This window comes from Hippopotamus amphibius, chromosome 6, assembly GCF_030028045.1.
Source record: "Hippopotamus amphibius kiboko isolate mHipAmp2 chromosome 6, mHipAmp2.hap2, whole genome shotgun sequence".
Classification (NCBI taxonomy): Eukaryota; Metazoa; Chordata; class Mammalia; order Artiodactyla; family Hippopotamidae; genus Hippopotamus; species Hippopotamus amphibius.
Window position 1 is genome coordinate 76125598 of NC_080191.1, and position 21691 is coordinate 76147288.

Sequence of the window (21691 nt, forward strand, 5' to 3'; positions counted from 1 at the left end):
GTAGACGCCCTCCAGCACTTTTTAGCTTCATCTTGGTGGGAAGAGCGTCCTTTTGAAGCCCTGCTCTGGGATCCGTCTCAGTAGCAAGGTTGAGTTCGGGAGTGTGAGTTGGTTTTCCCATCGTGGTTCGTATCCAGTATTTTTGCTTCCTATCTAGTATTATTCAAGTGCAGAACCTCGAAGGGCACTTTGTCTGTGTCGTGTCTCAGTATGAGAGAGCACACGTGCACGCACACACACACACACATTGACCAAACTTACCACTGGAGAAAAAGTGAGGCTTAAAAACTTAATGTTTTTCTTTTCTCGCCTCGATTTCTCTCACTCTGTATACATTCAGTTGAAAAGGACCTATTTAAAGAAAAAACAGGCCACCGATCTCATGCAATCTGAGAAAAAGGAAACCTCCAGAAAGAGTTCACTCTGGTGCTGTGCCGTGCTTAAGACTCAGTCTCTGGGTCTCTTTAGTCAGATTACCTAGAGAGAAGTTCCAGTTGGCTCTTTTGGGGTCAAGAATCCGTTCCTGAGTAAGTCAGCAGTGTCTGCATGGGGTCACGTAGTGCATAGGGTGGCCCTGTTGGGTCTTTGAGGGGGGTGGATTCTCTAAGAAGGGGATGCAGAAGAGTTTGTGTAAATTGCCCTCCAGTGAGCTGTTAGGAAAAGGTCCCAATGATAATGTGATTGGAAACTACTTTCAGAAACTTTCTGTCTCTAACTCTAATGTTAGAATTCAAAGAAGTAGGATTCAGAGAAGTAAGAACTTTTGTGAGGAACACAGAATCTTAGAGAGTTTGTACTTATAAACCCCTTTCAGGTTCACCTTTAATCACTGTGGTTACAGAATGTTATCCAATTTCAGACCTAGCTGGGCTAGGGTGTGGGTTACCAAAGTGCTTCTAGTTTTTTCTGAGTCTTTGTATAATGTCCTAAAACTTGGCAAACGCACAAGTTGAGAAGGACAGCATTCACAAAGAAATAACTGTGTCTTATACACAGGCAGAAGGCTGTTAGTGTCATTCATAAATTTCTGGTTATATTTGGAACCTGTTGAGTCATCAAGGATGCTATTTTCAAAAGATGCTGATTTAGCTTTAAGCTGCTGATTTCTACCTTGGGTCACAATACTTTTTTCTTTCCTGGCATTGTAGCCATCATAAGGTACCTGATTATATCTTATCCTTACATGACAGGAGCAAAAATGCAGGGAGAGAGAAGAGATTGTGACCACAGGAAAGGCAGGGCATTGAGTTGTTGGTGCAAATATGTTGGGCTGCATCTGGTCTTCTGTGCCTAATTAAAGCCCTTACTCGCCACAGTGGCACCAGGCATGCTAACCCGTCCCGACCCAACACTCCTGTCTCAGGTCCTGAGCCCTGAGTATCACTGTGTTCTCCTGCAGCAAAAGCCATGCTGACTTTCTAGAACTACTGCTGCTTATATCAGGCAAAATAGGAAGTAAAATAGTCAGGAGTTGTCACAAGGTGGCCAAAGGGGTACACGTCAGTGGCAGGAAAGCCAGCGCTGCTTTTAGAGCGGAACTCTTTCATTTATTGAAATCTTTTTTTTTTTTTTTTTTTGGCGTCTTTCCCTTGCCCTAGACAATGCATATATTGCTTCTCCCAGATAGCTTTAAAAAAAAACAAAACAAAACAAAAATGCACGCAACAACAAAATAATGTAAAAACAGCTGGGAATGGAGATGGTAGAATTGACCTTCACTAGTTCTAAAGTAACACATCTGCCAGGATGTGGTTCATGTGTGTCTTCTATTATCTACTCTGCTTGTTGATCAGCCTTGAAACTCATGTAGGAATTCAAGGAAGAAAACTCTTTATGAGTGTCCTTTAAAGAAGCTGGGAGACTGAGTATTGGATAAAAAAAGTCATTTCAGAAGTTACCTGTCATGGGTGATGGGTAGTATTAGAGAATGTTATGAAGAATTTACTCATAACTTCATGTTCTACAGATACTGTGCTTTATATCATGGTAAAGACTGAGAATTAGTTGAAGAATGACCTCCAGTGCCCTGGAGTGGGATTATTATGAATTTGAACCTGTGGAGACCAGTTCTTTAGAATATGCAACTCCAGAAGCAAGTTCCCTCTTGCTTCCTGCCAACCCTGTCAACGCTCATTGGAGCTCTAACGCCATCTCTGATTGGTCAATGAGCAATCACACAGTCCCCGCCTCAGAAATAGTCCAGGACTCTGTGGCCACGGTAAAAGGCACGAAGGAAGAGAAAAATAAGAAAAACCAGAGAAGAAAGGCTAGGAAGAACCCTAGAAGATCAGAGAGAGAAAAAGAGGTCAGCAACTGTCTTGTGCACCTACCCTGTCTTGAGCTTCCTTGCAACATGTCTGCCTGTGCCACCTGGGAGGGATTCCTCCTGCAGGCGGGCATGGTCCACCCTCGCATGACTGGGCTTTCTTCCACGAGCTTGGCTTTCCAATCTGCCCACACTGTGCTCACTCTTTTTCACCATGTAGGAGAGAACACTAAAAGGATTTCAGAACAAAGTTTTAGACCTCCGTGGTTGCACACTTTTTAAAATCCCAAAGAAACACTGATGTCTTAGGAAAATGGAGAGTGGGCAGTCCATGCACTTTGCAGACAGGTCACTTTGCAGTCACTTTGGAACATGATTTGCATGTTCCACATCAAAGTGCCAAACTGCAAGCTTGCTGGGTCTTCAAGTTTCCAGCTTCAGCATTTTCCTTCTGCTGCTTTGGAGTTCATCATCCAACAAATACTTCTCAGGTGCCTATATATGCCAAGGCACTGGGCTAAAGCACTTAGCTTGATGGCACTGTAAACAGGCAGTGGCATCCCATAGAAGCACCTGATCTTTTTTAAGGCCTGTCTTAAGGTTAATTGACTTCATAGGTTGGAAATAGCTCAGGGTGAGTGCAAAAAACCTTGCCAATTTGAGTTCTGGCCCAACCATGCTACCCCGAATTAGCTGGTGATCCTAGGCTAGGCGCTGAACTGCACTGGACCTTGGTTGTTTTAATCAATAAAATGAATTAGATGCCGCAGCGCTTGGAGCCTAGAGCAGGGTCAATAAATATTCACTGAATAAATAATGGGTAAATGCTGTTGAGTGCCATGCTTTTCCCAGCTTTTTTTTTCTCCAAAGTTTCAGAATTTTGTGGTTGATATTTAGATCATATAGAAATAAAGATTGTGTCCAAGTTGCTGCTTGGGTCTGTTAACAAGTGTATACTGAGGATACATTTTGTTCTTTTCTGTGTCATATTTCAAAGAGGAAATATTTCAAAAGTAAGTTTTAGTTTTATAGGAGGAAGAGTTGATGCTCAGGTAACTGACCCTGTTTCAATCAGGGGTCTCAGGTGTTCGCTTGTGTTGTGTTCTGGGGAAGGGTAGCTCTGAGACAGCCCGAGGTGGCCCTTGGCTTATATATTTCATGTCTCTCAGCCTGTGATGCTCACCTTGGTAACTTCAGGGTGGCTGGTTTTTATGCACCAGAGAAAGTGTCTCACCCAGTCCTCCAGAACCACCCCACGTGATGTGAGCAAAGCTAACGGTCCTGCTCAGGGACCACTCTGAGTGGAGAAAGGCTGCCCTTGCCCTGATACATGAGGCAGGGTCTCAGGCTCTGAGTGGGTCTGTGACTAAGGGGCGTGAAGATGTGGGGGAAGCTGTGGCCGGGAGAAAGGGGACATGACGTGGGACACGCAGGAGACAGCTGTGCCAGGTGCCCGAGGACCACAGCCTCGCTCAGGGCGACAGGTCTCCTTGAGTCTTGCTTGTCCATCTGGAAATTTACTTTTAAGGGCTGAACTACAAGGCAGATTTAGCTTCTTGCATTGAGCTGGAATTTCACAAAGGAAAGTTATTCCCAGGGAAGCAAGCACAGGAGATTCACACTAAAAGCAAGTAATAAATAACAGTGACATTCTGGCTTCAAAGCTGCCTCAACTCACGAGTTGGTGGTAGCCTGTGAAACACAGTGAAACGTTTGACCTGAAGCCAGGCTGAGGTTAGACTGTGCCGTGACTTAGCAGCAAGAGTGGCTGACATGACCCACACTTTATGCACAACACGGACAGAGTGGTTACGCTTGGTTACGTTAAAGGTTGTTCTGATGAGGCCAAGGAATGCTAGTTAGAGTGCCGGCAATTTGTGGGAATATTGAAAGGTTTCTGACCACTAGAAATCTGACCAAGTCAGTATTTACCCTGAAGGAGGGGGTTGCAGCCTCACCTTCGTTGCTGAGAACAGGGCCCCATCTTTCTCATCAGGTCAGTAACAGTAAATTGTACTTGAGGTCCATTTTGGGAAAATCCATCACCATGCTGGTAGGAAAACAGACCCTATTGGAGATTCTTATAGAAGTTTTAAAAAGTTAAGACGGGGCAGTTCTTCATGATTACTTGTTTGGGCCTTAAGTACATCTCACCTGGAGACACTTTCTCAGGTGTTTGAAGAGGATGTGTAATGGCTTCGCACATCTCGTGCAAATGCTGACCCAGTGGCCATGGTCTGCTTTTGACCACGTGGCACACAGAAAGGGTCCTCTTTGAGTAAGGGGTCTTGGAAAGGTGGGCAAGAAGAAAACCAAGGCTAAGCCTGATTTGTAATGAGAATAATAGCTTAGGATGCCGAGGGGAGGGTTGGTGATGGAATGCAGCGGACAGTGGATGGAATCACGGTGATGGGAGTGGAGGTCCAGACACACCACCAGAGAATGAACAGTGAGGAAAGCTTCTGAGACATGGACAGTCCCATTCCTGGTATATTGGTACAGCTTCGACTTTTAATAAATAACAGTTTTTCCTGATGCTAGAAATTATATGTGTAAAAAGTTGGAAAGTATTAAAAAAGTATACAGAAGAAAATAAAAATCATTTCCCTTCATGGGTTTTTAAAGGGAGATTATTTTAAATTTTAAGAATGTGAATTTGGTTTTTAAATAGGATTAAGTGCTTTTTATTGTGATAAACCATACATTACATAAATTGATCATTTTAACCATTTTAAGGGTACAGTTCATTGGCATTAAGTGCACTCACATTGTTAGGAAACCATCCCCATCATCCACCTCCAGAACTTTTTTTTGGATTAAGTGCTTTTAAAGTGCATTGTCATCTGTTACAGATTCCAGGGATGTAAGTAGCATCAGCATTTGATTAGGACTTTTTATAAGTAACAGTGCATCCTTCTTTAAAAAGCCTCCATGTTTCCTGTCTTCTAAGTCTTTCTTTCCTCTCTTGGGCTGAGGACCAGGAGGGCCCCAGGGCATGCCCCTTTGCCTCTCCTGTGTTCCGCCAGAAAACTGTTTACGCAGAACTCTTGCTGACCGTGTCATAGACCCCAAGAAGGGGAGGGAGGGACCTTGCCTCCTTTCACAGCTGAAGAACCTGAGTTCCCAGCGAGGTGACAGGTGTCTCCCAAGTCTGTGCATGCTACACATCTCCTGCTCCCCTCTTGCCCTGCGTCCCTTCTGTCCCACCAGGAATTTTCCACACTGTTCAGCCCTCTCTCCATTCAAGCTTGCACCCCAGGCTGGACTTGATCTCCTGAGCGCCTGTCAGAGATAAGATGTGCTCTCAGAGACTTCAGAACTCTCTCTTGTTACAGACCTGACCGTCTTCACCTGTAGGATCTTAGTCCTTTTCTCAACTGCAATTAGGGGAAGAGTCAAGTTCCCTTTGGTGCCCTGACAGAGAAGGAGAAGGTCAGCAATCCCAGGCATCTGACCACAGAGAAAGGGTCCAGTGCAGCCTAACTCAGTGAGGATGCTGTCATGAAACATCAGAAGAGGCTTCTTAGAGATGTGCAGTGACAGCTTGAGTCCCTGGCATCCTCACACGTCCTAGCATTGCTCTAGGCCAGGTCCAGTCAATCAAGTACACCCGCCACGAGTCCTGCTGGCTGATACAGCAGGCTAGTGAGTCCTCTGACCCCAGGACCGGGAGGACTCAGCTGAGAGTAAAGATTCCAGGCATCGCTGGTTCCATTGCCCAGCACACAGTCCGGCTCTCAGAGCTGCTCTTCACAGATGTGACAGTCGTACCGCCGTCCCCTGGGGTGGTGGGTGAGGACATAGCCCTCATCCTGAGGTTAGCTCTGTGGCCCAGGGCTCTTCTGCTGTTGGCTGAAGGTTACCACTGAGTTTGTGAACAAAACCACTCTTCTTGGCATGCACTGCCTACTAACTAGACCACCAACCCCGGCTGGCCCGTGGTGATGGGGGATGTCCTTGTGTGGAGGAGCGAGGGAGCGAGTGGGGGGGGGCTGGAGAGAGCTGACCCCGTCCCTGTCTCCCTACAACCCACAGGGGGATCAGACCGCCTTGCACCGGGCCGCGGTGGTGGGGAACACCGAGGTCATCGGGACGCTCATCCAGGAGGGCTGTGCTCTGGACCGACAGGACAAGGTGAGCAGGGACGTGGGAGGGGTCCGCCTGGGGACCGCTTTGGGAGCTCCTGCGCTCGAGAAATGTTTCATTCCTGAGTCCTACTGATCGTGGTCTAACAGGAGGAAATCAGCCCAGAGTTCCTCTGAAAGAGTATGTTATATCCCAGCAAACTGAATTTTAAAAAAACTCTTCCCTCTGTTCTGTGGCATCACTGGGCAACCACATAAATGTAATTGGTGGAAGAAAAAAAAATGTAGAAATAATGACCTGTGAAGGCCTGGATGGGGGAGGGGGTGTGCTCCAGACTCTTTCTTTCTTCTTTCTTTCTTTCTCTCTCTTTCTCTTTCTTTCCTTCTTTCTTTCTTTCCTTCTTTCTTTCTTTCCTTCTTTCTTTCTTTCTTTCTTTCTTTCTTTCTTTCTTTCTTTCTTTCTTTCTTCCTTCCTTCCTTCCTTCCTTCCTTTCTTTCTCTTTCTTTCTTCCTTTCTTTCTTTTTCTTTCTTTTTTTCTTTCTTTCTTTCTTTTCAGATAGTGGAGTAAGTTAATTTATTTAAACAATATTGAAAGGAAAAAATAAGCAAAATCAATTCTTTTAAAAAATCCCAGTGATATATATTAATCCTTTGTTTATTCATTTACTTAACTTTATTTTATTATTTATTTATTTATTTGATGTGGACCATTTTTAAAGTCTTTATTGAATTTGTTACAATACTGCTTCCATTTTATGTTTTGGTTTTTTGGCCACGAGGCATGTGGGATCTTAGCTCCCTGACCAGGGATCGAACCCGCACCCCCTGCATTGGGAGGCGAAGTCTCAACCCCTGGACCACCAGGGAAGTCCCCTAATCCAGTGTTTTTAAATTGTCGCTCTCCAATCTTTGCTTCCTGCTTCCATGCAAGGAAGCAGGTAGGATGTGCTTCCGGGCTGCACATGGCCACCACCATGCCCAGCACTGCCCACTGCCTGGCCTTCGGCACAGCCTTTGAGACCCTAGACTTCCCATGTGGGTGTCAGCAGTGTCTGGCCTGCGTCTTGCTGTGTTGAGTGAACGTCTGAGCCAGAGCCTGGACACAATTGGATGCTGTCCCTGCACTGTCCCCTGCTGACCACCCTGCACCTGGCCTGAAACGGCCAGGAGGGCATCTCTGCCTCTCCTCTCTGTGCTTCCCCTCTCCTCCCCTCCCCCCACCCCGACCTCCCAGCCCCAATCCACTCAATTCATCACACTTATTTCTTTTTTTCATAGTAAGTTAAGCAAATACAAGTTATGTTTAGTTGGTTGATTTTTATTTAAAAACCACCTATGGAGGACACTTGTTTACCTTATTTACAAATCACTGGCCTCGGTGCCTGCTCAATTGTATGGGGCCCTGAGGCTTCTGGATTAAAGTGGGTGAGATTAGATTTGGGGAAAGAGAAAGGAGCAGTGGAATCTACCTGGCTGCCCTGGGGCCCCTGGAACTTCTGAAGCTGGACCCTTCAGTTTCCTGATCTTTGTAGGGTTCTCTCTGGGGCCAGGAACAGAGCAGAGCGGCCCCCAGGGGCGGTGGAGGTGGGTTGGAAGGGGGAAGCATACTTCCCAATGCTGCCTTCTGTTACACGTGAGCTGTGCACAGGCCCTGGAGCCTTTATCACCCTAGGTTCCCAGAGAGACTTCAGCCCTCGTGCCTTAAGTCATCCATTGCACATCGTAAATCTAGAACGCATCTGGAATGGTACTTGTTAGGTACCGTTTTTGGGAGAGTGGAGAAACTGGCCACTCAGATCACTGTCTGGGTTCTGTGGTTCAGCTGAGAAACCCCAGCTGAGAAACGCCCCTGGGCGTGCCCTAAAACACCCTGTGCTGTATGGACGACGGTGAGACGGAGCAGGCTCGGGTGACGTGCTTTCTCCCCCGTGTGTGCTCCTCAGGACGGGAACACGGCCCTGCACGAAGCGTCCTGGCACGGTTTCAGCCAGTCGGCCAAGCTGCTCGTTAAAGCAGGAGCCAACGTGCTTGCCAAGAACAAGGTGAGGCCCAGCAGGTGCTAGAACCCCTTGGTCACCGGTGAGGATGGCCCGGCCTGCCTTCCCCGTGGGAGCCTCCTCTCCCTGAGCAGAGCGAGGGCTCGGGGCCCTGGAACCGGCGGGGAGTTGAGAGCTTGGTGCTCCTTGCCGGGCGCGACGCCCGTGGTCCACGCAGCGAGCAGGGGAGCCTCCCCGAGGCTCCGGCCTGCTGTGAGCGCGGCGCCCTGCCTGCGTCCCCGCTGGCGCATGAGAGTAGGGTGGGCCAGGGGGCCGGCCCTGCCCTGCGCGGACAGGAGAGCACAGCAGCAGCTCCCCTCTCTCCTCCCTCCCTCTCCTTCCGTGCTTGTGAGTAGCGTGTCCCTGGGCTCGTTCAGACGCCTCACAGCAGACCGACCCACCCGTCTAGTCCCTTCTCATCCTGCTCCTCCTCTGCTCAGAAACGTTCCGGGAAAGCTCCTCAGCCTGTCGCCATCTCGGGCCTCCCCCAGAGTGGCCCCAGCCTCTGTTGTCATCTCTCTGGGGAAGCTGGGCGTGCGCCTCCTGTAACAGCGGGGTGGGCTCCCTGTTGCCTCCCGTTGCCGTCTCCCTCGGGTACCCTGTTCCTTTCTGCCCCTTGACCTCCAGCCCAGTCCCCTAGGGCTGGGGCCTGCCCCTCCCCGAAGGCCCAGCGGGTGGTTTTCTAGAGAGCGCCCCTGACTGCACACAGCTGTGCTGTGCTGACTGGGGACGAAAGCTTGAGGAAAGCAGCAAGCAGGTTGCCTCTGACTCCGCCGCTAATGCCTGCTCCCTGCCCGGCAGGCCGGTGGCTCCCCATTGCTTCCGCGTGGTGCGTGGTCTGGAACATGAGTTGGAAGTTGATACCAGCTCTAAGCAGGTGCTTCCCGGTCGGTGGAGAGGGAGGCCTCAGCTGGGAGCCAGCAGCGTCTCGTAAGATACGTGATTCGTTCGTGACGCAGGGCTGTAAACGAGCCCCGGTGGGTCTGCTCCATCACACTGGCCCCTGGCCCCTGTGGGGCCCCACGTGTTGTGTGGGCCAGTTCTCTCTCCAGGTAAAGCAGCAGGGGCTGTTGGAAGCACAGGTGAGGAGCCTTCCCAGAGAGGGACTTCCATCTGGGCGGCCACAGCCTCTGGGGAAGCCTCTAGAAGGCCCTCCTCTCTTTTTTTTCCTGCCAGCTTTATTGAGGTATAATCGACAAATAAAATCATAAGATATTCAAAACGTGCAACATAATGATTTGATAACTCCCAGGGGTTAATGAACACATGGATCACCTCACATATTAACCTTTTGTGTGTGAGGGAGAACATTTACGTTCTACAATTAGCAAGTTTCAGGTACACGAGACAGTGTTATCAGCTGCAGTCACCATGTTATACATTTGATCCTCAGGCCTTGTTCACCTTATAGCTGAAAGCCTATACCCTTTCACCAACCTCTCCATGTTCCGCACCCTGCCCATCCCCGCCCCAGCTTCTGGCAGCTACTTTTCTACTCTGTTTCTACGACTTCATCTTTGTTTTTCAGATTCCACATAGAAGTGAGATCATACAGCATCTGGCTTTCTCTGTCTAACTTATTTCACTGAGTGTATTACCCCCCAGGTGCATGCATGTGGTTACAAATGACAGGATTTCCTTCTTAAAGGCTGAGTAATACCCCACTGTGTGAGAGAGGTCCTTACTCAGCAAATACAGCAGCCCCTGTCTGGGAAATCAGTTACTCATTACTCAGGGTGGAGAAAATGCCTGCCATGTGTCTCTACCTAGGTCACAGCTTTTTTCATTTCAGGTTTCGATGTTGCAGACTTTTGTGTCTGATTCCTTCCACTTTGCACAGTGGTTTTGAGAGTCTTTCATGTTGTTACACGTGTGTTTAGTGCATTCTTTTTTATCGCTGAGTAGTGTTCCACTGTACGGATGTACCATAATCTGTATTCTAACCCCTGGTTTTTCATTTTCTGCATCCAAATGCTTTTCAGCATGATTGGCATCTTCTTATTGGCAAAGTAAAGTTTGCTGTTTTTCTACAGCCATCAGATTTCTTTTACTTCACTTATTTATTCAACACATATTTATGTGACTCCCACGAAGCCAGCGGCCTTGAGACAAGCTTCTCTGTGTGCACCGAGAATCACACTAAGCCGAGCCCTGAGCCCTGCTGCAGGGAGTGGAGTGTTTAACACATGGGCAGACCCTTTGTTTTGGAGGACTAGAGGACTAGGCTAGCAGTGGTTCTCTACCTGGCTGCACTTTAAAATCTCCTGGGAAACTTAAAAAAGGGGGGGGAGGGGAGAAAATCAAACCCACCTGATGACCAGTCCTCGCGTGACCAGCTGTCCCAGTTCGCCCTAGAATTGGAGGTGACGTTTCCCAGAACGCGGGCCTTTGAGCGTCTATACCTGAACTGCCCGGCCCCACCCCTAGGGCGGGGACATCAGAGTTGCGGCTGCGCACTGGTCTGTTTAAAGGGTTCCCCCAGGTGATTCCAGCTTGCAGCCAAGGGTTGATAACCAGTGAGCTCACTCAGCTCTCGAGCCTAGAACTCGCGAGGTTCCCGGAGGTAACAGCAAGGAAGGAAGACTGCTGGACTAGTTAGCACTAAGGTTATGAGAGGGGAGGTAAGTGCCCCAACAGCACGCGGTTTTCCTCTATTTTTGAAAACTCATTCCTCTTTTCAAAGGTAAGGAATATAAACCATCCTTAAGTATGAGCAGACAGTGCTGTGAGATCCAGAGAGGAGTAAACCAGACCAAGGAAAAGCAATAAACAGGCAGACTGATAGCTCTGAGCCCACAGCTGCAGGCCTGACCCAGCTTTTAAGCTCAGCAGAACAAACACTGAGCTTATGTATTTAATCTCCTGAGTCCTTGCAGGCTGACACCAAATCCCGTTGCCTGTTTCTCTTGTTACTTTTCTGGGGGTTATCAGAAGCCTTGCAGGCCTTATTCCCATAGTTTCAAAAAGTTCTCTTCTTGTCACGAATTCTTTCTGCAAGCTGCTGTGGACATGATTCTGACCTTTGGTTGCCATTTTGACCTTGAAGGTAGAATCCAAAAGCAAGAGGGTCTCTGTGTATGTGACAGAAGCAGTTGTATTGCCTCTTGTGTGGGGGCCTTGTCTAGATCAAATGTGGATGTTTCAAGAAAAACCCAGGATTTGAAAAAGGCTTGCAGGTTAAATCGGTTACCTTTAGCCTGCAGTGGCCGTAGTGGCCCGTTGGCCTTTCTTACTCCATGGGTAGAGTAGCCATAGCTATCCTCCGCGTTCCTCTTGTCACTAAGAGGAACAACCTCATGCACGCGCACAGCACTTTGCCATTATGAAGATGCTCTCCTAGGTGCTCCGAGTCAATCCTCACAGCCTCAGCGTCTAGGGGTCACGCTCCATTACAAGTAAGGAGTTCAAGGCCGAGCATATTAAGACTCTTGCCCAGTAGCTTGCAACGAGTTAGTGGCAGAGTCAGGACTTGGAACCAAGGCTTTTATGACCGATGTGACTCTTCTCCCCATTTGGATTCCCAGTTAAATGTTCTTGCCACTGAAGCACCCCAGCTGGGACCGCGGATCAGAAAGCAGAGACTGTGAGCATTGACTCTCCTGTAAGTTTTGCCCCCAGGCAAGGCCTGCCCGGTGCAGGCCTGTGGAGAAGGTGTTGCTAATGTGTGCTGCCTTGTGTCTGCCTCCCTCCCAGGCGGGGAACACGCCTCTGCACCTGGCCTGCCAGAACAGCCACGCCCAGAGCACGCGCGTCCTCCTGCTGGGCGGCTCCCGCGCCGACCTCAAAAATAACGTGGGTGAACACAGCCGCCTTCTCTCGCGCTCTCTGACATCGCCTAGGGAAATAACCCTGAAAGCGGACTAGGGTATTCATGAGTAGGAAATAGAAATGGAGAAAGGGTTCGGGGACTGTCGAGAAAGTATTCATTTTTTGCTAATTCCTAAGGGGTCCTTTAGGGGGATGAGAAGAGGAATCGATGCTCGGAAACTCTGCTTTTCTCCCATCCTGGCCCCTCGCTTCTCAGCCTCTGGGTCTGTTCTGTCATTTGGTACAGCACCTATGTAGCAGACGAGTCTAGGAATGAGTCTGATTGTTCTCAGGAAGCCTCTGCCCACGTAGAGTGTTGCACTCTTAGTAAATATTGGCTGATGCTACACCGGGGAGGCCTTCTGGTGTCCCATGTCCAGCGTCTGCAAATCATTACTGAGGCATCCTTGGCATGAGCTGATGGTCAGTAGTTCTTAGAGGCGCTGACCTGAAAGGTCCCGTGGGTATCCCTCCTCCCTTCACAGAAGCTGCATTTCCTTCACAAAGTCCATGCCTCAGCCACGTGACAAGAGGATCTGAGGTTTCTCTCAAATGGCTTTAGCGGGGGCCCCCTGATTGGGGGCAGGCTCATCTAAAGTGGTTTTGAGAATGCTCTGAACGTCAGCTTTGAGCTTGGTTCCTTCTTAGTCCAGGGGAGAAGGCTGTGCTGAGGCTACATCCCTAGAGGGAACTAGAGCTCGACTGGAAACGTCAGGGAAGCACTGCAAAACGTCACCACGTGGTCTCCAGTTCCGTTGTTTTCTCTCTGGGAGCAGTCTGGCCTGGGACCGCTAAGGAAGGTGCTGGTCCTGAGGTTTTCTGAATGCCCTATTTCATGCCCAGCCATTGCTTCCTCATCAGCTCCCCAGACTGTATTGCTCCCTGTGGGATACTGGGGTCCTACTAAAATGGGATGCACTTGGATTTTTTTTAGAGCATGTGATCTTAAAATCCAGCGGCTCACCCTGCTTTCCTGGTCCTTTCAGCCACACTGGATCTGTGATGGGAAAGTCTCATTTCCAAAGCAATGCTTTTGGTCTTAGTCGGTAACCTGCAGTGCCTTTGGGTTGTAGGAGAGGCTGGGGTCAGTGGAGTCTTAGTAAGTGCCAGCTAAGCAGAGCCTCCCTTAGCTCTTGCGAAGATCTCGTGGGGAGCAGGCATCAAGCGTGTGAAACCCGAAACATTCTTCATGGTGGGGAAGAAGCAGGGCTGCAGACGGAAAAGGGCTGTGAGTCGTGGAGTGAGTGTCTGTAATAAAAGGAGATGCTTGTAATTCAGGCCATTATTCTCTAAAGAATATATGCTAGTCTGCCAGCTTTTAAATGATACTTTCTTTTTATTTTCTGTTTTGTAACTGCTTGGACTGTGCTCAGAGTTTGATTTCTGTCCGCAGGCAGGCGACACCTGTTTGCACGTTGCCGCACGCTATAATCACTTGTCCATCATTAAGCTCCTCCTCAGTGCTTTCTGTTCTGTCCATGAAAAGAACCAGGTCAGTGCATGTGTCCTCCCCATGGTTAACCTGCAAGTGTGTTAGCACAAACGGGAGCAGAGGCTGTTGGGAGGCGGTGCCCTTTCCCGGTCTGGGACTCGGCCAGTGGTGGCCCTGGGAACCACGGAGTTCCTGTGGGCCTGGTTTATCTGGCCTCCTGGAGGAAGTGTGCCCTTATCATTCCCGTTCATATCACCACATTTGCATAGTGAACATTTTCTGGAGATCCTGGGTGGGTTTTGTTTTTAGTGTGATTTTTAAAAGGGACACCCACAGGGAAGAGTGGCTTAGTGAATAAGCAGGGCATTAGGTATCGCAGGACTCCTGGGTTCCGTTCCTTGCACTGCCTCCTTTATGTGAGCTGATGGAGTCTTTCATTTCTGTAAAGTTTGGTACTATATGCCATATAGTCAGGTTTTGAAATAAAGCTGTGATTATTACAGTGTTCTGTGGAAATGTGATTTTCAGTAGTCATTTGGATTTTTAAAAAATTGTTATTTATTGATACCTATACCTAAGTGATGCATTGTTTGACTTTTCTGAGTTTGGGCGCATAAATCTGAAATTTAAAAAAAGTTAGATTGTGATTCAGATTAAAAATGCCCATTAATAATGGTGGTTACTGACCCTGGCTGCATATTAGAATCAACAGGGGATTTAAAAAATACCATTCCCGAGTCTCACCCTGATGTAAATGACCAGAACATCTCCGGGTGAGGTCCAGGAAATGGTATTTTTAAAAAGCTCCTGGCCTGAGTGGTACAGACAGGATTGAGAACCATCGACCTAATAAAATAGCTAAATTCTCTGGGTGCAGTTTAGCTATTCCATGGACTACAGCCTCCCCATGGAGTCTAGGTTCATCAGATTACTTTCCCCCCAGCCCTTGCCAAGCAGTACTCCTCAACCTGGGTGGTATATTTCAGTCACCTGGGAGCTTTGAGAAATCGTCAAGCCCAAGCCACACTCTAAAGCAATTAAGTCAGTGTCTGGGTGGGACCCAGGCATCAGTGGTTTTTAAAGCTTCCCAGCTGATTCCAGTGAGCAGCTGAGACTGGAAACCACTACTGCAGAGCTTCACTCAAAACACACAACTAGGTGACTCAGGAATGAAACGAACACTTTCCCCAGCTACTCATCCAGGAAGGAGGGCCTTGGGGTGGCGGGATTTTCATGCTTTACTTGATCACCTGCCAGGAACAAATGAATGATTTCTCTTCTCCTATATTGGTCTGACTTATGTCTTTCTGTTTGGGAATTAAAGTATTTCCATTTGGAATTGGCCCACCAAGCTGCATTAAAAAAAAAAAAAAAGGCAAACTTACAGGCTGTTTGGTAAGAAGTTGAAAACGGCTGGTGTTAAGTGAATACTGATTCTCAGTGAGTCCACCCAAACAGCAAACGTCCTACTCTGTAAGGTGATTCCAGGTAGCCCTTTCACATCCCCAAGGGTGGCTGCAGGCCTGGGATATTACTCCAGGGCCTGTGGAAGTAGCCCTCTTCGAAGCTTCTGCTCATTCTAACTCAGAAACCAAGGGGTTCTCTGCCCATCCCCTGCCTGGGCAGAGGGACAGCATCCAGCGCTCCGGCCAACTGCTTGTGGTCCTGCTTGTGTGTCAGGTCCCACCGTTCCCAGGAACCCAGGCCCAGCAGTACTTTGCCCCCAGCATTTAATCCTGTCCAATGATTTCTGGCATCTCCACTCAGAAAGGAATGTGGTATTCGTGCATAAGTTCATCCAGTTCCAAGATCTCTTTTAAAAGAACCACATTTAAACAACAAGGTCCTACTGTAGAGCACAGGGAACCATGTTCAATATCCTGTGACAAACCATAATGGAAAAAAATATGAAAAAGAATATTTATAAAACTGAATCATTTTGCTGTACAGTAGATATTAATGTTGTACGTCAACTAGACTTCAATAAAATTTTAAAAAGTAAAGTATGAGTTAAAATAAAAAAAAAAGAACCACATAACACTTTAGCCAAGGGCCGCTTGTCAGTCTAAGGCAAATCTTAGTTTGACTTTGCAAAGCCACCACCAGGCCATGGGATAAGCAGCTGGAGGGCTATGGGCCACGATCAGATGGGGTTCAGCAGGCTTTCTTCTGATTCATTCCAGGCTGGAGACACAGCACTTCATGTTGCCGCTGCCCTAAATCACAAGAAGGTGGTGAAAATCTTACTGGAAGCCGGAGCAGATGGGACCATTGTCAATAATGTAAGTGGAGCTGCAACCATGGTTTCTAAAGCCCTTCCCGCCCCTTTCTGGATCCGGTGTCGGTGTCGCGCTGCCGCCTCCCTCAACTCGAGGGCACAGCCTCGCCCAGCCTTGCTCTGGAAGCGCGTGCAGCGGGCACTAGATACAGGAGCCCTTCCCCAGATTCACACCCCAACTCCCCAGACAACTGTTCTGCCTCCAGTGCCCCTGAGTCTGTGCTGTTTCAGGAGCACAGAGGCCACAGGCCAAGCTCGAGGGAGCAAGGGTGCCTGAGCTGGTGCCTGCTATAGCGTGAGACAGACAGACAGACGGAGAGGGAGAGGAGGAGAGGGGAAGGTGGAGGAAGGAGAGGGAAGGAGGGAAACATTGAGAGAGGAGGAGTGAGAGAAGATGATTTTGGAGAGAGAGCAGTTGGAGTTTTGAAGATTAACCTGGTGGCCATTTTTCAGAGGACACCATCCGTTTAAAAGGGCTGGAACTCACTTTGGGTAACATCCACTTGCCAGTTTACTTACACACCCCTGACCCTTGTCATGCCAGGATGTGCTCGCCGCGTTGTCTGAAGATGAGCCCTCAGGGTTTGTAACTCATGGGGCTGCTAAGAGCAAGGGTCCCCTCGGGCCCACCGCCTCAGCCCAGGGCTGTGGTGTCAGCGCCTCCAGCTCTAGCACCCGGATTGGGTGCAACCTCTCCCACCATGGCTTGAGCGCCTTCCCCTTCCTTTGAATCCCAGTGTCATCAACTCCTGGTTCGGGTCTTAGTCCCCCTAGAGCCTCCGTTATGGCCATAGCTTCCTGTTTTTCACAGTCCAGTTCCTGAGACCCTGGCGGGCCCCGATCTGCCCTTCCCGGCATCTTCGCTGTTGTTCTCCAGAGAAAATTCATCACTTGGCTGGATTTTTATGATCCTTTGTGTTTTCTCAGCTGAGATGTTCCACCTTGACCCTGGTGTTGTTTTTTTTTTTTTTAACCTCCCTCATCTGTCTTCCAGGAAACCTTCCTGGGTGAGCAGTGCCCCCAGCCTGTGTCTCCTAGAGCACTTACCCCCGTGGCTGTGTCCTCAGGTGTGACTGGGCTTCCCGTTGATGGAAGAGGCTCAAGAGCAGGGCCACGTCACACGCATGGCTGTGTTTTGCTGAGCACGTGTGTAGGTGCTGATGTGAGCGGGTGCAGAGTTGCCAGCTCCTGGGAGAGCTGTCCCAGCTGGGCTGTGCATGTGCAGGGCTGGTGCCCCGTCCTCACTGGTCCTCCTTGTGCCTTTCCTTAGGCAGGCCGGACTCCACTGGAGACTGCCCGCTACCACAATAACCCGGAAGTTGCTCTCCTCCTCACGAAAGCGCCCCAGGTAGGATTCGTTGCATTTTCCTTTGTATTGATTATGTGGGGGCTGCAGAGTCGTTGGGATTCCTCTGGTTGCAATCTACTGAAGCCAGTTCAAACCAACTTAAGTAGGGGACTGATGGGCTTATTAACCAGGCAGTGGGAAATGTAGCAATTAACTGAGCCTCCAGGATAACTGGAACCAGAGGCTTCAGGCTGTTCCCATACATGGGCATCATTTTTCTCTGTGGCTGGATCATAATTTCTCAGCCAGAGAAAAGTTGCAGTTTAAAACGTCATAGGAACTTTCCTGGTGGTCCAGTGGTTAAGACTTCGTGTTTCCAATGCAAGGGGTTCGGGCTTGATTCCTGGTTGGGGAACTAAGGTCCCACATGGCACACGGCACAGCCAAAAAATAAAAACGATAAAGCATCATAGGAGCAGATCATGATTGGCGAGCTTGGGGTAAATGCCAGGAACAGGTGGAACAGAGGTGCTTTAGGAAGATGGTGGCATCTGTTTTACCATGTGGTTAGAAGAGGTACTTCCCAGACAAAGGTGGGACAGGGCATCTGTCTAGACAGACAAAGCTGTAAATGTCCACTAGAGGCAGTTAAGTGCAGTATAGTTTTCTCTTTTTTATTAAATAAAGGTATATTGGCCCCCACTCAGTTTAAGAAGATGACTGATATTTGAGTTGAGGTTGAAACGATCTAAGTCACAAAGAAATTTAATAGTGATAATTTATAAGCTATTTATAATTTCAGCACCCTGAAATAACTTTATGTATAGTAACTTCCAGACGCATAATTTTTATGTAGTTGTGCCTACAATGTATATAACTATATAATTTTTATATAGTTGTGTCTTTGGTATTATGCCCTTTATCCTAACTATGATAGGAAACTGTTCTTTAGTCTTCACAATTATTTATTATCATGGAAGCATGATACTCTTTTTTGGTTGCTGTCCAATATCTTGTTAAACCATTTCCTTCCTGTTAGACGTTTAGGTTATTTCCCAGTTGGAGCTAATCTGTTTCCTTGCCGCAAACACTGATGGGTTTTCCACCTTATTCTGGCTAATGATGTAAGAAGACAAGGTCTCGGGAGCCAGAGGGAGAGTCTGGACCCCCGCCTGCTGCACCATAGCCCCGTCCCAGCCAGCCTGGCGTTCCGCATGGCCTTGATTCCGTTCAAGTTTTAAAAACGTGCCTGATATGACTAGCAGTTTCTGGAAAGGGTTAAGATTTTTGTCTCTTGCAAAATCAATCACCCTCTTGCCCATGGAGAAGGTTCTGGGCTCTGAAAATCCACAGAGCCCCTGACAGGTGTGAGTCAGGTGCCCCTGTGGAAAAAGGCTCCACCTCTGTCTAGCTGTTTGCAGACAAATCCTCAGCAGAATCACCTCCAGGAATCCTGATAGAAAAATGCTAGTCTCTCGCGGATCAAAAGGGACAGGGTGCTATATACGTGTCAGAATCCGTCACAGTTACCTGGCATTTCAGTGTCTGGCAGTTTGGACAGCCACCCCTGTGCTCAGCCATGTGAGGGTCATCAAGTCTTGTGGGGTGGAGGGTCCCCCTGCACACAAGGATTGATGTGCCTTTAACCTGCCTGTCATTTATCTTCCAGAGCCCAAGGATCTGGATTCCCAGGGATAAAGCTCTCTTGTGGACTCTTTTCCTAGGTGGTTCTCTTTTAGCATTTCCATTGAAAAAATGACTTATGCAAGTTTTTTCACGCCCATGTTGAATAGCAAATAGGATATATATATTTTTTTACTTAATTATACATACTAACCATCATTTTCAGTGCAAAGGAAAAGCTCTGGAATATGCATAAAATTGCACACATGCTCTTCTGTTGATCTGTAGCTACGGAAATAGCCTTACTGTTCGTCTTGTCTGAAACGAGAAATCCCCTTGTCTTGGCATCTTAGTTGACCGTGGATTTCGATGGCTCACAGCAATACTAAGGGGATATTTCTTTCCAATGCCTTTAAGATCAATGTTCCTGGATTTCTGTGAAGTGGAAGAGATTGATGATGGTGCATTTGGTGGATGGCAGGGTTCTCTGAGAGAGGCTGTGAGCCACTCCCAGTTGTTTTCGCTGGCTATAATAGCATGGTCTACGGAGGGAATTTTTCTGATTATTTTGTATTTGGGTGGACTGAGTATAACTTCTCATTTTGATTGACGTGGTCCACAAAAGCTCTGGAGAGTGAATTTCAGGCAGATTGTGGAGCTGCGTCCTGTTCTAAGTGTCCGTAAAGCAGATGCTGTTTCCCTTCATCAGACTCGACTTCCTCCTGAGGCTAAAATTTACCTTAGGACCCTGATTCTCGGGCCTTTTTGGTCTAAAGACACTTTCACTTTCTTAAATATTACAGAGGCCCAAAAAGAGCTGTGTTTATGTGAGTTCGTATCTATCAATAGTTACCGTATTTGAAAATAAAGTTGAGAAATATTAAAGATATTCATTTTAAAATAAGTCCATTTCGTAGTAACATAAATAGCATCATTTTGTGAAAAAGAACTATTGATCAAAACAAAAATTGAGTGAGAAGAGTAGCATTGCTTTATGTTTTTTGCACATCTTCTTATGGTCTTACTTAGATGAGAATTCTGGCCTCTTCCTTTATTGCTGCGTGCAGCCTATTGTAATGCCGCTTATGTAGCTTCTGGCAAACACCGCGGTACTCTCATGAGGGAAGGAGCATGAAAAATGCCAGTGTTGTAACATCATGAAAAGAATCTTAACCTCATGGACCCAGGGGTCCCTGAACACTTTCAGAACTGCTGGCTTAGCGGATGAGAATATAATTTAAAAACCCAGTTCAGCTGTAGGCAGATAGTGTCAGGAGTTTTCCATTTAAGTGGTACCCGCTGCCCGTAGAGGGTTTTTTGTCCTATAATGGTGTTACTTGCATTTAACAAACACAAGAAGAAGAAAGTCTGACGTTGAGATGAAAAACACTGAGCTGAATTTCAGACACCCCTTATCTATCTATATAAGATGACAATAAAATATTGTTTTATTGCAGAAAGATAGAGTGACCTTGAAAGTGTTTTCACCTTCTGGACCTGCTTGGGTTTTATTTTAAAGGGCATGAACCCTGGAACTAGGAGCAGGGAGTCTGGAGGAGAAGGGTGCGGAGCTGAGCTAGAGATTCAAGGTTTCCACCAGCTCAGAGATCTGTACTCGTTGATTAAACATCTCTGCCAACTAAGCGACTAAGGCCCCAAGGCAGGTGGGAGGCACCAACGGGGACCGACGGTCCAGGGTGTGCCGGCCACCTCCTTTGTCTCGGTTAATGCCATCAACTCCGCATTCTCACATTTGAGAAGACAGAGCACTTGCCTGAAGACCTCCAGTTACCTGCTGCTGGGCTCCCGTCTGGGCCTGTGGGGCCCCACGTGTCCTTGCCTGCGTCCATTCCACCTCTCTGCACTCACAGGGGCAGACCAAAGGCTTCTTTTCGGGGAAGAGACTCCTGCTTCATGTCTGGTACCATGGCTCACAGATGCATCTCGGTTATGTTTGAATTAAAGTTCGGTTGGAATACGACTTTGACACTGTTTGGCCAAGAGAAAGTCTGATGGGCTAGATCAGGTCCAGTGTCCCAAGATAGACTGTGCCTGGCACAGGGCTGCCGCATCGCACAGCTCCAGGGGACACCGTTCCTATCCTAGTCTGTGTGAGTGGTGCTCCCTGGAGTTGAGCAGTGCACAGCCTGCTCACACCTACATGGCGGCCCTGGCCCAGCACTAAATGCCTGTTAGTATTATTGTCATATGAGCTCCTCAAGGCTCCTCTGAGCTCCTCAAGGTCAGGAATGGTGTCTAACCCATCTCCGGGATTCTATGTGCCCAGCATAGGATGCAAGAGGCATAGCAGGTGGTCCAGAGGCGCGTGTTTGATGTAAACACCTGGTCACCCCCACTCAGCTGGAGGCTCCGTTAGGCCCACGCACACCAGTGTTTTGTAACGATGCCTCTTGCCTCCTTCAGGTCTTGCGCTTCAGTCGTGGGCGAAGCCTGAGGAAAAAGAGAGAGAGGCTCAAGGAAGAGAGGAGAGCTCAGTCTGTGCCGAGAGATGAGGTGGCACAAAGCAAGGTGGGGGGTAGCCCGCCCTCCTGCCCGCTTACAGGGTGGGAAACTGTCTCCCTGCCTCCTCTGGGCCCGTCTGGCAGCTGCCAGGCCCTCCTCTGTCTCTCCTCTCCACTGGGTCCTTCAAATCTTGTCCGTCTTTCCTTCTGGCCTCTTGTGCTTCACTCTCCGTGGTTTCAGGCGTGTGCTCGCGTGCCGCCCACCTTTTCCAGCACCCTGCGTGGCTGTATTTATGAGCCCCGTGCAACAGTGGGCTTGGCACGTCCACGTGGATAGCACTGCCTCTCTGACACGGCACCCTTCGTCGTGTAGAGCAGTGGTTTTCAAAATGTGGATCCACTTGTCACCTGGA

At 48.4% G+C, this 21691-nt stretch overlaps 1 protein-coding gene across 23 annotated transcripts in view; it reads left to right on the forward strand.

Annotated features, from left to right (window-relative positions):
• The window catches only part of ANKRD6 (ankyrin repeat domain 6), a 186401-nt gene that overhangs the window by 152972 nt on the left and 11738 nt on the right, over window positions 1-21691 (forward strand). For 10 of the 23 annotated variants that reach the window (XM_057739382.1, XM_057739376.1, XM_057739373.1 and 7 more), the window contains 8 exons: window positions 6302-6400; window positions 8296-8394; window positions 12082-12180; window positions 13589-13687; window positions 15811-15909; window positions 16900-17055; window positions 17176-17253; window positions 21241-21345. In XM_057739382.1, coding sequence (XP_057595365.1) covers window positions 6302-6400; window positions 8296-8394; window positions 12082-12180; window positions 13589-13687; window positions 15811-15909; window positions 16900-17055; window positions 17176-17253; window positions 21241-21345 — 834 coding nt within the window. Of the gene's footprint in view, window positions 1-1966; window positions 2306-6301; window positions 6401-8295; window positions 8395-9189; window positions 9266-12081; window positions 12181-13588; window positions 13688-15810; window positions 15910-16899; window positions 17056-17175; window positions 17254-21240; window positions 21346-21691 lie in introns of all 23 variants that reach the window. The other 13 variants (XM_057739388.1, XM_057739387.1, XM_057739389.1 and 10 more) reach the window with 8 other exon arrangements.